The sequence below is a fragment of the Podarcis melisellensis genome (genome assembly GCF_964234715.1).
Source record: "Podarcis melisellensis genome assembly, chromosome: Z".
Taxonomy (NCBI): Eukaryota; Metazoa; Chordata; class Lepidosauria; order Squamata; family Lacertidae; genus Podarcis; species Podarcis melisellensis.
The window spans coordinates 15,338,927-15,354,229 of record NC_138547.1 but is presented as its reverse complement, the minus strand read 5'-3'; the positions used below and the strand labels follow the sequence as shown (position 1 = coordinate 15,354,229).

Sequence of the window (15,303 nt, the reverse complement as noted above, 5' to 3'; positions counted from 1 at the left end):
TACCAGGTCTTATTATTATAGCAGTGTAACTTATGCCTGCCACATTTCAAATCAACCTCCAGACAGGCCCATAAGGCGAGGAGATTGGTTTGCCGGTTAAGCAAGTGCTGTCTAATTCTTGACTTTCTATTTTTCCTGCTCTGCAGATCCTACAGACCACGAGCCAGCAGTGTCCCCCTTGCTGCTGCGGAAGGAGAGGGGCCCTGCAGACGGGGGCTTGAGTGAGGATGACCGCTTGCTCCCGAAGGACAAGAAGACCAACCTCTTCAGCGCCCTCATCAAGAAGAAGAAGAAGATGGCCCCCACCCCGCCCAAGCGGAGCAGCTCCTTCCGGGAGGCGGACGCCCACCTGGACCGCAAGGGAGGGGGTGAGGAAGAGGGCAAGGAGGGCAGCAACGGGGCTGCTCTGGCAGACACCGAGGACCGCTCCAGGTTCCAAGGTGCCATCAGCGAGGCTGGAGTCACGAATGGGACTGTGTCTGGGAACTCAGGGTTGCTGTCGCCCAACCCCTGGAAAAAATCTGGCCCTGCCACCAATAGCCGGCCAGGGGCCAGTGAGGAAGAAAACAGCTTGAACTCTGCCAGCAAGCGCTTCCTGCGATCGTGCTCGGCCTCCTGCGTGCCCCATGGGACCAAGGACACAGAGTGGAAGTCTGTCACCCTGCCCCGGAACCTGCAATCCACAGGGCGTCAGTTCAACTCGTCCACCTTTGGGGGGCACAAGAGTGAGAAGCCTGCCCTGCCTCGGAAGAGGGCCAATGAGGCAAAGACAGACGTGGTCACCCGGGGGACAGTGACCCCACCTCCTCGGCTGCTCAAGAAGAGCGATGAGGCGCCTGAAGACGTCTTCAGAGATGCTGAGTCCAGCCCGGGTTCCAGCCCACCCACACTGACGCCGAAACTTATCCGGAGGCAGCAGCTTGTGCCTCCCGCCAGTCTTCCTCACAAAGAGGAAGGCATGAAATCCAGTGCCTTAGGAGGTGGGTTGGGAGCAGAGCAGAGCCCCTCTGCCAAAGCTGGCATCTTCCTCAGCAAAGCTCCTGCTGAAGAGCCCCGGCTGAGGAAGGCAAAACAGCCTTCTGAGAAAGACAAGGGGAAGCTCTCCAAGTTGAAACCAGCCCCGCCCCCTCCACTCTCCTCCTCATCTTTTTCCATAGGGAAAAGCAGCAAGGGGGGTCTTAGCCCAGGACACGAGGATACACCCATGCCAAAGGGCAAGCAGCCAACTCAGGCCACAGACTCCTCGAGCATTGAGCCCCTCAAGTCCAGTCTGTTAGCAGAGGGGATGAAAAAGCCTGCGATCTCCTCTGTACCAAAGCCCCCATCCTCCACAAAACTGCTGCTGATGGCAGCCTCCGCCTCCTCCACTACTTCTCCCTCATCTGCCCCAAGTGTTGACCAGCCTCCCTCTACGGCCTTCATCCCCCTCATCTCCACTCGTGTCTCCCTGCGAAAGACCCGCCAGCCCCCAGAGAAGATCGCCAGTGGTGCCGTCACCAAGGGGATGGTCCTGGAGAGCTCTGAGGCTCTGCGGACGGCCATCAGCAAGAACTCTGAGCAGATGGTGAGCCACAGCGCCGTCCTGGAGGCAGGCAAGAATCTCTACACTTTCTGTGTCAGCTACGTGGACTCCATTCAGCAGATGCGGAAGTTCACATTCCGGGAAGCCATCAACAAGCTGGAGAACAGCCTCCGGGAACTCCAGATCTGCCCTACTGCAGCCACCGGGGGCCCCTCTGCCACCCAGGACTTTAGCAAGCTGCTCAGTTCTGTGAAGGAAATTAGTGACATCGTCCAGAGGTAGCAGAAGCCACTGAATACCTGTAACTGGGGAAGATGATGGGTTGCTGCACAGCTGAGTACAGATGCAGGACTTGGGGGTGGGGTGGCATGGGTGGGGGTGGAGGGCATCAGTTGGGACTGGCCAAGGCATTTTGTGGCCTGGGGCAGAACAAAACAGTCCCAAAATCGTCACACATATTAACTAACACAGGGTGATGTCTTCTGCGCTTGACCCAACTGAAACCAGTGGGTCCCAGGAAATACAATTCAAGGGGTGTGTGAGGTTATGAAGCTCACTGAAGTGAAGCAGGTCTGGATTTGGTCACTGCCGGAAAAGGAGGCTTCCCAGGAGATACAAAGGTGCACCACCTGGGGTCCTGTGATGGAAAGAAGTCAATACACAAGCAGACACAAAAAGTGTGCAAGAACAGCTCTCCTCAATTTTAGCCAGGGGTTACACAGGATCCTCTGAGGGTTTCTACCTCCCTCCCTCCCTCCCTCTGTGTCACCTTTAAGGGCTCTCAAAACCCTCTGCCTCACCTTGAACCACCCTGGCCTATCGGGTGTGGGCACAAAGCTGCCTGTTCTTTGCAAGGCTAGCCCCTGAACCAGAGACTCATTGAGAGATGGTCCACCCATCCACATCTCTCTCCCCCTCTCCCTTTTCTAACCCAGATTCCCTGCTGTCTCGAAATCCTCTTATCTGTGGAGTTCTCGCCTTAAGGGGAAATGGCTGAAGAGTGTTGAGCCTGGCATCATTTCCTTTTATTCCTGTTTAATGTTTCGTTTCTTTTGGACTAACCTGTACAAGGCTGTGCTTGATGGACTCTGCTACCTGGACCAGTTTTCCTGGCCAAAAGGTGTATGGAGGAGGTGTCTTCAAGTTCCTTCCTCCTCTTCTCCCCTGTATGGTGTTTTATTCCATACCTGCCCTTCTCCACTTCCCTGACATGTGCACCAGATCTCTGTTTTTTCCAGTTTGGAACTAGCTAGCGAAGGGGACAGAGGGAGGAGGAGATATTGGCAATGATGCAAAAGCCCTGTCTCGCCAGGAGAACCTGAGCAATTATTATGTCCCTTTGCCCCCATGTTCTCACCACTACCTGTATCCACTGTCGAGGGGTCCCTTACCTTACCTTACCTTACCTTAGACCTGTTCTGGTGGTGAAAAACACCACCACCACTGCATTCCCATCTCTCCAGTAAACAGCCTAGCCAAAATTATTTCGAAAATGGCATGATTCAACCAGGGCATCAGTTAAAGCAGAAACCTCCCTAAATGTATGCTGGTGGTGAATTGCTAGCATCTGACTAGAAATTAAAATGGGAGCTGTAAATCTCTCCCCCTCAAAAAATAATTATGTAGCACTGTCCTGCAAAGAAACACTTTTGGTGGGTTTTCAGAAATTTGTTAATTTTCATAGAAGTGGGGCTTACTATCAGTATTTAACCAGAGGCAGAAGAGAATTTTATCCTCCCTTTATCCTAATTTTCTTCCTGAAACAAGCTGCAGTCATTCCCACTGTAGATTAACTTTGTGCTTTCATATTTGGACTACAAAGCACTTTGTTCAGGGCATGGATAGGAAACCTGTGGCCTTCTGGATCCTGTTGAAACTCCCAGTTCTCAGCGGCCAGCATGGCCAACAGTCCAGTGGGGAAGGGAGCTGTGAGCTGTGAGCCCAACAATGAGGGACTGGCAACTAGTTCTTGTTGGATGCCTGGCCCCTTGTCAGGGATTTTGGAAGTTGTAGTCCAATAACATCTGTAAGGGCACACAACCACTGACTCTTGATTTAATGAAAATGAACTGCAATCCTTTGTGTTCATAAACCCCTCTTGACAAAGGCTCATCTTACAGTAGCACCACTCCTAACAAGTGCCAAGAGGGGATTAGATGATTAAATGCAAAAGGTAATTCCCTGCAGATGCCAAACTAGGTGTGTCAGGAAGAAGTGTGCAGGAAGAAGGCATGTCACATGCTGTCTTTGTCTCTGTAGGATCCCTCATCCTCAATTAAATAGATAGATATGTAGATAAGATAGACTTGGATGGCTTTAAAAGAGGAGTGGACAAATTCAGGGAGCAGAAGGCTATTGATGGCTACTTGCCATGGTGGCTAAGCTCTGCTTCCATAGTCGGAGGCAGTAATGCTTCTGATTTCCAGTTGCTGGAACTCTTGGGAGGGGAGAGTGCTGTTTGCCTGTTTCCTGCGGGCATCTGGTTAGCCACTGTGAGAACAGGATTCTGGGCGAGATGGGTCATTGGCCTGATCCAGCAGGCTCTTATGTTCTTAGATAAACAGACATGCACAGGGGAGCATTTGATCCCATCTGCACAGAGGGTTCTAAGAGCCAGGAGCAGTTTTATCCAATGAGACATTTGTTGACAGAATCTCCTAATCCAAGAGCATTACTAACCCCCTGCCCTTTTGCAAAGCGATTAGCTCCCCTGTCTTGCTGGCTTCCCAAAGCCTTGTCCCATCACCTGCTCACCAGTCTACTGTCACTTTACTGCCCAGGAGGTTTCAATCCCACCTACTGTCCCCTTGGCAATTATTATTTTTTTTTATCAGCTCAATGCTACTTCACCCTGTTAACTGCAATTTACCGCCACTTGATTTTTTAAAAAGCGAGGCTCAAGGAAACCAAAACTGATTATCATTCACCCCTTCCTTTTCTTCTTTGGCCTCGCGCTGTCCTTATCCTCTCTATGTGTCTTCAGCACTAACCACTTTTAAATTACATTGCTGCCTTCCTCTTTGAGGGTTCTTTAGCTGTGATTCCTGCATTGCAGAGGGTTGGACTAGATGACCCTACCAATTCTATGATGCTACAATTTCCTTTTTTATACGTTGGTTATGTCGCTGTGACATTTCTGAGACTCTTTCCTCTTCACTCCACCCACAAAACCCACTCGCACACCGCTTTGCAACATAGTCATAACATTTTTTTTTGTACATGACAATAAATATGGGGATGTACATGCACCACTGCCAGCTGCCTTTGTGGACCCAGATGTGCATGACAAAAAACAAACAGTAGACCAAAAAAAGACTTGCACCCCTAAACACTCACATACACACCCAGAAAACGATCTCTCTTTTCCAGTTGGGCTCTACTGTTTCCAGAGGGTACCAATTTCGTTTTTGTGGATAATCTCTTGTTGCCACTATAGATATATGTTTGTAACTCAATATTACACACAGTTTTTGTAGGTCTTTCTGTCTGTTTCGTTTTACAACATGTGAATAGCTGTGTCTCTCTTTGCACCCCCACCCACCCATGCAGTAATACTTGCGGGACTTTGTAGTTTTCCTCCTTCAGCTGATGATTGTCCAGTTCAGAATGCGGGGGTAGGGGCTGGAGGATACCTCCCCCCCCCCGTAAATGGCTTTTTCTCTCTATCTTTGGCTTTGTGTTTGTTTTTTAAATAATTCCAGATTTTTCTTCCTTAGCATTTTTTAAAAAATAAATTGATGTCAAAGAAAGGAGGAGTATTTTCTTCCCTGTCAAATGAAGTCAAACTCTCTCCGGTTTCAGATGGATAGGAAGGTTGACACCCTTCAACACCTGACGGTATGCTTCACAGCCTCATTGTGGGATCCAGCATGGAAGCAGCACTTTTATCTCTCTGAATTTCTGGGGAGGGGAGCCTTCTACCTGCTCAGAAGTCCACACACACAAAATTGACCTTTTTTGGATAGACTAAACAGGTCTCAAGATGTGGTGAAGCTCCTCCCCAGAAAGAAATTCTCACACATAGAAAGCTAGTGCATCAGTGAGAAGGGCAATGCTAGAGCTTTGGTAACCCTATATCTAATTCTGGGGCAAGCATAAGAATCTCTCAGGAGTTGGGAACCCCCCTTAGGCCATGGACCACAATCCATCATGAGCAGCATTCCAGGGATGAGGAGGGCCAGAGGCAAAAGTGTGTGAAGGGGTGGCAACAAATGCAACTCTGCCCTTGAACAATAGGCTATATTGGACAGGGAAAACTTGGCCATGGTCCTCCATGCTCTGGTAACTTTTGGACTGGATTGTTGTGGTGCGTACTCTGTGGGGCTACCCTTGAAGATGGAAATGTCAACTAGTCCAAAATGCAGCACCCACATTGCTGGCTGGGGTTCCCTTCAGATCTCAGCTGTATTGGTTGCCAGCCAAGCCCAATTCCAGACACACACTATTGTTTAAAGCCCTAAATAGCTTAGGTCCCAAATATTTGAAAGACTGCCTCTTTCTCTACTGTCCCTTCCCTGGCTTGAAAATCGTCAGAGAAGGGGCCCTCTTGGTAGTTTCATCACCTTCATGGATTTGGGGTGGTGGGATCCCAGGAGAGGGTCTTCTTTGTGGCACCCCTAAGCTGTGCAACTTGCTCCCCACAATGGTATGTCACCACCTTCGCTATACAGCTTTTGACAAATGCTGAAAATGCACCTCTTTACCCTGGCCTTTGACATCTGAGATGTGTGTTTTCAGGGCCCACCCTGCAGCTGATCGTAAACTGGTTTTGATTTGGAAAACCAATTGAAAACTGGTCTAACACTAGAACGGGGACGTCCAGTGAAACTGGGTGTTGGAAGATTCAGGACTTTTTCACACAGCTCAATGTATAATTACTGTGGAACTCACTCCCACAAGAGGCAGTGATGGGCTCCAACTTGAATGGCTTTAAAATATAATTGGACATATTCATGGAGGAGGAGGAGGCTATCCATGGCTACTGGCCATGATGGGTATGCTCTACCTCCATGGTCAGAGGCCGCATTGTTTCTGAATATCAGCTGCTGGAAAACCACAAGAGGGGTTGAGTGCTCTTGTGCTTGAGTCCTGCTTGTAGACTTCCCCTTGGGGCATCTGTTTGGTCACTGTGAGAACAGTGCTTGCTGGCCTAAGATGGGCCATTGGGCTCTACTTAGGTTCTTATGTCTGTGCCCCTTCAAGAGATGGGAAGCTGAGCATGATTTTCATTTTTATATCGCTGGCATATAAGGCCGGCAGGGAGAATTTAACAGCCGTTGACCAGTTTTAGCTCAGTGCTTCATTGGCTCTGGCAGGTGGGAACTTCCTGGGCTGGTTGGGGGAGAGAGAGAGAAGGGAGTTCAGCTGATTCCTAGTGTGAGCTTTTCAGGTGATCTTTGGCATTTGAGGGAAGGCATTTGAGTTTCTGCCGTGTGTTTTATCCAGCTGCATCTGGGAGGGAGGGAGGGTTCCCCAAAGGAGCTAAGCGCATCAAGCTGGGAGTGGTGGGTTGGACGAAAGTGGTGGCAATTGGGTTGAAGCCTAAACTTAGCCTAATACGGTGGGAGTTGATTTAACAGATCGATGCATTTAACAGTTTGATAGCTCCAATTTTCAGGGTTATTGAGCCTGAGCAAGAGCGAGAGAGAGCGCCCTGGCTGGGGGGTGGGAGTGCAGAGGATAGCAGCTTGCTTGCTTTGTGAAGTACGTAGTTGAAATGGTAATGTTTGCTGTCAGGGCCAGCCTTGAATGCTGGCCCTCCCTTTTTCAGCGGCAGCTTGGCTGGAAAACTTAAGAAAAAGAGAGAGTGGGAAAAAAAACATTATCTGGGGTTTCTGGGGGGGGAGGGCAGGATTTTTATTGCTGCTGCTGTTGTTACATAGATGGTAAAAGGTTGCACAGTGTGTAGTAGCCTTGGGAAACATCTTCAGCATATCACTGAGATGTGGAAAGGAAGCCAAGAATCTGCTTTAAACTGAGCCAGCCTATCTAACTCAGTACTGTCTGCATTGACTGGCAGCAGCTCTCCAGAGTTTTAGATGGGACATTCCCAAATCAACCTGGAGATGCCAGGATTGAACGTTGGCGCTTCTACATACAAAGCAAGGGCTCAAACACTGTTTCAGCACTTCCCTGTAAAAAAGTAAGATTCTAGTCCTCATGGATCCAGATAAAGGGTTCATTTAAACAGAAGCATAGAAAACTTACTTCTACCAAGTCAGACAATTGGCCCATCTGACTGGCAGTGGCTCGCTATTGGGTTTCATTGGGGGGTCTTTACTACTGAATACCAGATACTGGAAACTGAAGGAGGAGAGAGTGCTCTTGTGCTCAGCTCCTGCTCGAGAGTTTTCCTCAGGCATCTGGTTGGCCACCGTGAGAACTGGATGCTTGACTAGATGGGTCCAGCAGGACTCTCCATATGGAGGTCTACTGCAATAGAACCTCCTCACCCAGGGAAACTACCTCTGGATACCAGACGGTGGGGTACAAGCTGGTGGTTGTATTAGGCAGGCCACTGGTCTGATCCAGCAGGACTTTTATTGTGTTCATAGATGTATGTTCTTTGTGGGAGCACAGCTTTACATCTGCTGGGTCAGCCGAGCCCCTGTGCCCTCGCTTTTCTTTTTGGCAAACTTCTTTCATCACTGGGGGAGGGGGGAGTCGAAGGTTGGTGGAGGGGGGATGACAGAGAGAAGGGTTGTTGTTGTTGTTGTGTTGCTTTTTTCCTACCCAGAAAATATGATCTGAAATTGACAAAAGTAACTGAGCCAGCAGAATTTCCCTCCCTGGTTTCTATTCCCCTGGCAGATCTTCTTCCACCTGCGTGAGAACCCTCTCTCCTTGAAGCTAAGTTTGGCTCTTGGATCCATGCGTGAAGAAGGGTGGTTTATTTTTATTTTTCACTGCCCTTTCTATGGGTTCCCCCCCCCCCCGGTACGATACTTCTGCAGATTTTTTGTTTTTTTAGCTCCCTGCCCTCCTTTTGCTCAGCTTGACCTGAGACTTAATTCCTGCTTTGCTGGCCTACCTTGGAAGTGATGGATGGTGTCCCCTTCACACCCTTCACATTATGATAATCTGATATTGGACCAAAAGTGGCAAGGAGAGTGTTTAAATTTGTGGGGCTGTCTCTGTGAAGAGAATCTCAAGCTGGGTTCTCTGAAGCTTCCAACCCTGAATGCTGTCTTTAAAAGACAGGTGAGGAGAAATCTGAGGCCCAAGGACTAATGCAAACCTCCAGGCCTCTCTGCCAGGCCTTTGGGACTCACTCCACAGCCATGCCCGTTCTTCCCAGGCCATATCTCTAATTGATCCTGCTTTGCACCTTTCTAGAGAGTTTTTGCCTGCATGCAATGTGTCGTTTAACCCTGATCCCTGATCATGCACCTTGCTTGCCTGGATGGGTTTGTGTAAGCAAACATTTTATACCGTGCCCACTTTTGCTGCTGGTCCCATCCACCCCGACACACGACCTTCAGAAGGTTGCCTAGAAGGGAACATGGACCTTGGGCCGAAGAAGCTCTCCTACCTCACTTAATATGTTTGGAGGTGCGGCTGAAACCTGCGGTCATTTGGACAGGGTTGCAAAATGTAGATGGCAGTTGCTATTGGGCCAGTGCCCCATCTGGTCCAGCATCCTGTTCTCATAGTGGCTGACAAGATGCCTCTGTGGAAAGCCTGTAAATGGGACCTCAGAGCAACAGCAACACTCTCCCCGCTTGTGGATCCCAGCACCTAGTATTCAGAGGCATATTGCCTCCCACAGTGGAGGGAAAACAGGAGAGCCTGGCTGCTGAATCAGGCCAATGGCCCATCTAGTCCAGCATCCTCAAAGTGGCCAACCAGATGTTCCAAAGGGAAGGCCACAAGCAGGACCTGAGCACAACAGTGCAGTCCCCTCCAGTGTTTTCCAGCTACTGATAATCAGAAGCATTTACCGTCTTGGATTGTGGAGGCTTGGCCTAGCTGTTGGGGCTAGTAGCCATCAACAGATCTTCTTTTAAAGCCATCCATCCAAGCTGTTTGCTGTCAATGCCTCCTGCGGGAGCAAGTTCCATCTGGTTTAACTATGTATGTCCTTTAAATGGATTCAGGCACAGACTTTGGCTTCGCCTGCATTGGACCGCCTTTTTCATTGAGTGTCGGCTTACGTCTAAGCCATTCATGCATTGCCTGACTAATTATATGCCAAATGGGATGCTAAAGTATGTCTATTATATTTATAATGCATCTAAAAGAGTCCAGCCTCAATCCAGTACTATATTTCTGCCACAGTTTTATAAGAACACAAACACATAAGTTATTTGCATTGTTGTGTGTATATACATTTTATGCGCTGGTTCCTTTAGGAAGCCTCAAGTGGAGAGGCGTATAATAACACACATAATATATGATAATTGTTTGCACTTTTAGCAGAGCTGGTAACAAACAACTCATTGAGAGCAAGGAGCAAAACAGGAGTTAGGAAAAAATCCATGCAGATAAGCTCAAGATAGAGATTTAACAGAAAATCCTGTGCCTATATCATACTATCACTTCCTTTGTTCCTACTGAAAACTTAGCTCTTTCCCCAAAAGGATGGGGGACATTATTATATCCACTTTCTCCCCACCATCCATAATCTTTATATTGTCCCACAGTCTGCAGTGAAGTGGCAAATTCTGAATTGCAGAGTCCTTTAGTGATTTTAGTCTTCTTTCCACTCACCTTTCCAGAGTGACTCTCGGAGCCCATCCTCTGTGGCTGACTTGTCTCCTTTCATTCCGATAGGTACCACTGGTTAAAAAGCTCCCCATTCATGCTGATTGGGTAGTTTTTGGATGCTTGAGGCAGGGGCCCTGATGCAGAAAAAATTGTAAAGGGTTTTGCCCCCTCCCCAATGCAGCCTCATACCCCTACGCTCTGCTTGCACCTCTAGACTACACCTCTAGACTAAAAGGGTACAGCCAGTGGTCTCAGCCAGTGGTGGTGGGAAACTTGACTCTGTCCCTTGGATCTTCAGTGGCCCAGGATATTTTCCTAGAGCCGTTTCTGCCATTTCTGGGTATTCAGGACTAGGCTGAAAGTCTGTTGTTGTTGTTGTTTAGTCATTTAGTCGTGTCCAACTCTTTGTGATCCCATGGACCAGAGCACGCCAGGCACTCCTGTCTTCCACTGCCTCCCGCAGTTTGGTCAAACTAATGCTGGTAGCTTTGAGAACACTCTCCAACCATCTCGTCCTCTGTCATCCCCTTCTCCTTGTGCCCTCCATCTTTCCCAACATCAGGGCGTTTCCTCAGGGAGTCTTCTCTTCTCATGAGGTGGCCAAAGTATTGGAGCCTCAGCTTCATGATCTGTCCTTCCAGTGAGCACTCAGGGCTGATTTCCTGAAAAATGAATACATTTGATCTTCTTGCAGTCCATGGGACTCTCAAGAGTCTCCTCCAGCATCATAATTCAAAAGCATCAATTCTTTGGCGATCAGCCTTCTTTATGGTCCAGCTCTCACTTCCATACATCACTACTGGGAAAACCATAGCTTTAACTATACGGACCTTTGTTGGCAGGGTGATGTCTCTGCTTTTTAAGATGCTGTCTAGGTTTATCATTGCTTTTCTCCCAAGAAGCAGGCATCTTTTAATTTTGTGACTGCTGTCACCATCTGCAGTGATCATGGAGCCCAAGAAAGTAAAATCTCTCACTGCCTCCATTTATTCCCCTTCTATTTACCAGGAGGTGATGGGACCAGTGGCCATGATCTTAGTTTTTTTGATGTTGAGCTTCAGACCATATTTTGTGCTCTCCTCTTTCACCCTCATTAAAAGGTTCTTTAATTCCTCCTCACTTTCTGCCATCAAGGTTGTGTCATCTGCATATCTGAGGTTGTTGATATTTCTTCCGGCAATCTTAATTCCGGCTTGGGATTCATCCAGCCCAGCCTTTCGCATGATGAATTCTGCATATGTTAAGTAAGCAGGGAGACAATACACAGCCTTGTCGTACTCCTTTCCCAATTTTGAACCAATCAGTTGTTCCATATCCAGTTCTAACTGTAGCTTCTTGTCCCACATAGAGATTTCTCTGGAGACAGATGAGATGATCAGGCACTCCCATTTCTTTAAGAACTTGCCATAGTTTGCTGTGGTCGACACAGTCAAAGGCTTTTGCATAGTCAATGAAGCAGAAGTAGATGTCTTTCTGGAACTCTCTACTTTCTCCATAATCCAGTACATGTTTGCAGTTTGGTCTCTGGTTCCTCTGCCCCTTCAAAATCCAGCTTGCATTTCTGGGAGTTCTCGGTCCACATACAGTGGTACCTCGGGTTAAGTACTTAATTTGTTCCGGAGGTCCATTCTTAATCTGAAACTCTTCTTAACCTGGAGCACCACTTTAGCTAATGGGGCCTCCTGCCGCCGCTGCGCTGCCGGAGCAAAATTTCTGTTCTCATCCTGAAGCAAAGTTCTTAACCCGAGGTTCTATTTCTGGGTTAGTGGAGTCTGTAACCTGAAGCATACATAACCTCAAGTGTATGTAACCCGAGGTACCACTGTACTGCTTAAGCCTGCCTCGTAGAATTTTAAGCATAACTTTGCTAGTGTGTGAAATGAGTGCAATTGTGCGGTAGTTGGAGCATTCTTTGGCACTGCCCTTCTTTGGGATTGGGATGTAGACTGATCTTCTCCAATCTTCTGGCCACTGCTGAGTTTTCCAAACTTGCTGGCATATTGAGTGTAGCACCTTAACAGCATCATCTTTTAAAATTTTAAATAGTTCAGCTGGAATACCATCACTTCCACTGGCCTTGTTATTTGCAGTGCTTTCTAAGGCCCATTTGACTTCACTCTCCAGGATGTCTGGCTCAAGGTCAGCAACCACACTACCTGGGGTGTACGAGACATCCATATATTTCTGGTATAATTTCTCTGTGTATTCTTGCCACCTCTTCTTGATGTCTTCTGCTTCTGTTTGGTCCTTACCACTTTTGTCCTTTACTATGGTAATCTTTGTATGAAATGTTCCTTTCGTATCTCCAATTTTCTTGAACAGATCTCTGGTTTTTCCCATTCTATTGTTTTCCTCTATTTCCACTGGCTGAAAGTCTAGGCTGCATCAATAGAACTATAGCATCAAGATCAAGGGAAATGAGTGTATTCTGCCTTAGACAGACCCTTCTTGGGTGTACTGTCCAGTTCTGGACATCTGAAGAAACTGGTGTAGCTACATAAGGAGCTTACAGATGAGCTGAGATCTGAGGGCATGTATAAGAAATGGAAGAAAAGGGAAACCACAAAGAGTATATACAAGCAGCCAACAGCTGCAGGAAGGAGGTCAGGCTTGCAAGAGAGGTTAAAAATAATTTTCAAAACGTTTCTTCAGCTATGCTCAAACCAAGAGGAAGAACAAACAAGTAGTAGATCTCGTGCATGGAGAAGACAGAAATGCTACTCCCTGACAGAGAGAAGGTGGAACTGTTCAACACTTATTTTGCCTCTTCACCCAAAAGGAAAGCAATGCCCAACCTGCTGACAACAGACTAAAGGATGTAAGAAGGGAGCTGCAGCCCAAGATAGGAAAAGAAGTGGTGAGGGAACACTTAGCTAATTTAAATGAATTCAGATCTCCAGGGCCTGATGAGCTGCATCCAAGGAAACTAAAGGAGCTTGCAAATGCAAGCTCAGAGTCACTGTCCATAATCTTTGAGAATTATTGGATAACAGGATTATTTAGCCGTGATTCCTGTATTGCAGGAGGTTAGGCTACCTGACTTTGGGGGGTCCCCTACAACTCTACAATTCTATGATTCTATGATGGTAGATGCTCTTGCCAGTTTCTGTGCCCCAAAGATAAATATATTGATATTCTGATTCATGCTTTTTTAAATCTGTTTTACAGAAAACCAAAATATTGGCAGTACACTAAGTTTGTCTCACAGACTTTGCAGTCAACCCCATTATCCCAAGGGTTATTTTCTTGAATCATCATGTCCATTTCAACAGTGTAGCAGCACCATAACTCTGCAATAGAGCACCTGCTTTGACCAATGCTCTGATTCAGTACATACGAACACAACCAGAGCCTGCTGGATTGGATCAATGTCTCATCTAGTCCAGCATCCAGTTCTCACGGTGGCCCAATGCGAAACCCGCAAGCAGGACCTGAGTGCAATAGCACTCCTTGTCTGTGGTTTCCAGCAACCAGTAAAGTATGATGTAGCTTCTTACACCTTGAGGACTGGAACCTTAACTTCATCATAGTTAAAACACTGTAGCTTGTTGGCAGAACATCTGCTTTGCATGCAAAAGGCACCAGGTTCCATCCTTCTTGTCTCTGGGTAGGGCTAGGGAAGAACACTCTGAAACCCTGGAGAGCTGCTGTTAAGGAATAGTGGGGCTCTATGGAATGGTGAAAGGGTTAGCATGGCCAGAGGCTGATCCAGAGGAAATGGGTTGCAATTTATGGGGGTTTGTGCCTCCTACAAGGCAGGAGCCAGAGCTGGAGGATGGGAAGAGATCTGAGCAGTCAGAGATGGGTGAGGAAGGGCAGGACACGCCAGGAGCTGAAGCAGAGAAGGTGCCTGAAGTGGGGACAGAAAGCAGCAGGCACAGCAACAGCTTCCATGTCAAAGGAGTCACAGGTTACTTGTGCCTGTTGCTCCAACATCCAGCTCAGAGCATTAGCCTGGGGAGTGTGTGTGTGTTTAATTCACCTCTGGAGCTACTGTAGGTTGGTGCTTTCTTTGTCAATAAAGAATTACCGGTAAACTACTGGCTGTTTGCCCCCCCATGGGAGCGAGTTCCACAGTTTAACTGTGGTGCGTGAAGAAACTCCTTTCTTTTATCTGCCCTGAATCCTCCAACATTCATCTCCATTGGATGTCCGTGATTTCTAGTGTTGTGAGAGAGGGAGAAAAACTTGTCTCTACCCACTTTTGCTATACCACCAAGTTTATAAACTTCTATCATGTCCCTTCTCACTCACCTTTTTCTCTAAACTAAAAAGTCCCAAACGCTGCAACCTTTCTTCATAGGGGAGATTCTCTAACCCCATGATCATTTTGCTTGCCCTTTTCTGAAGCTTTCCCAACCCTGCAATATCCTTTTTGAAGCCATTCTCTGCCCTACCTAGAGATTCCGAGGACTTACCTGGGAGTTTCTGCGTGCAAAGCAGATCCTCCACAGCTGAGCACCAGCTTTTCTCCTAGAGATCAGCAAATTGCCAGCTGTGTCCAACTTGTGGATGCTAGACATGGAGGCAAGCACAGATCTGGATAGTGACAGAGGCTATGGACTAGGCCAAGTTCCAGCCTGACATTCCTCCTATCTCAAGTTCAAGACCCACAGAGGGCTGAAGTCCTGAGAGCACCTGTCTTTTTGCTGCTCCGGAAATGGTTGGGTGAATGACACCTGTTGCTTCTTCAGCCAGGTTGCAAAGGAAGATGACCAGAGGCTGGGTGCAGGGGATGCCTCACAAACCCTGCTTTTAATCTCATCCCACTGGAGAGCTCTGTTTCAGAAAACAACCCCAATGTATGGTTTGATTGAACAGCAAAGCTGCTGGGAGCTTTTAATTGATGTTGCCATGGAGACAGCCCTCTTACTTTATAACCCACCCCGCAACACTCTTTAAGCACTCAGATCCTTAATAAATATCCAGCCTGTCAATTTTCCATCCAGCTGCAATGAAAGAGTTTCCAAACTGCACTGGGCTCAGGGAAAGTCATGCTAACCGGTGGGCTCCAGATTTCATCTTCTGATTATTCTTCTGTGGTGAAGCAAGAATGTGGGGTGGGGTGGGGATTA

The 15,303-nt window shown here is 47.7% G+C and overlaps 1 protein-coding gene across 2 annotated transcripts in view; it reads left to right on the top strand.

The window, feature by feature from the left end:
* ABL1 (ABL proto-oncogene 1, non-receptor tyrosine kinase) overlaps window positions 1-5,271 on the top strand; it is a 118,241-nt gene extending 112,970 nt beyond the window's left edge. For both annotated transcript variants that reach the window (XM_081896799.1, XM_081896800.1), the window contains exon 11: window positions 147-5,271. In XM_081896799.1, coding sequence (XP_081752925.1) covers window positions 147-1,804 — 1,658 coding nt within the window. In that variant the 3' untranslated portion in view covers window positions 1,805-5,271. The remainder of the gene's footprint in view (window positions 1-146) is intronic.
* Window positions 5,272-15,303: the final 10,032 nt, after the last annotated feature.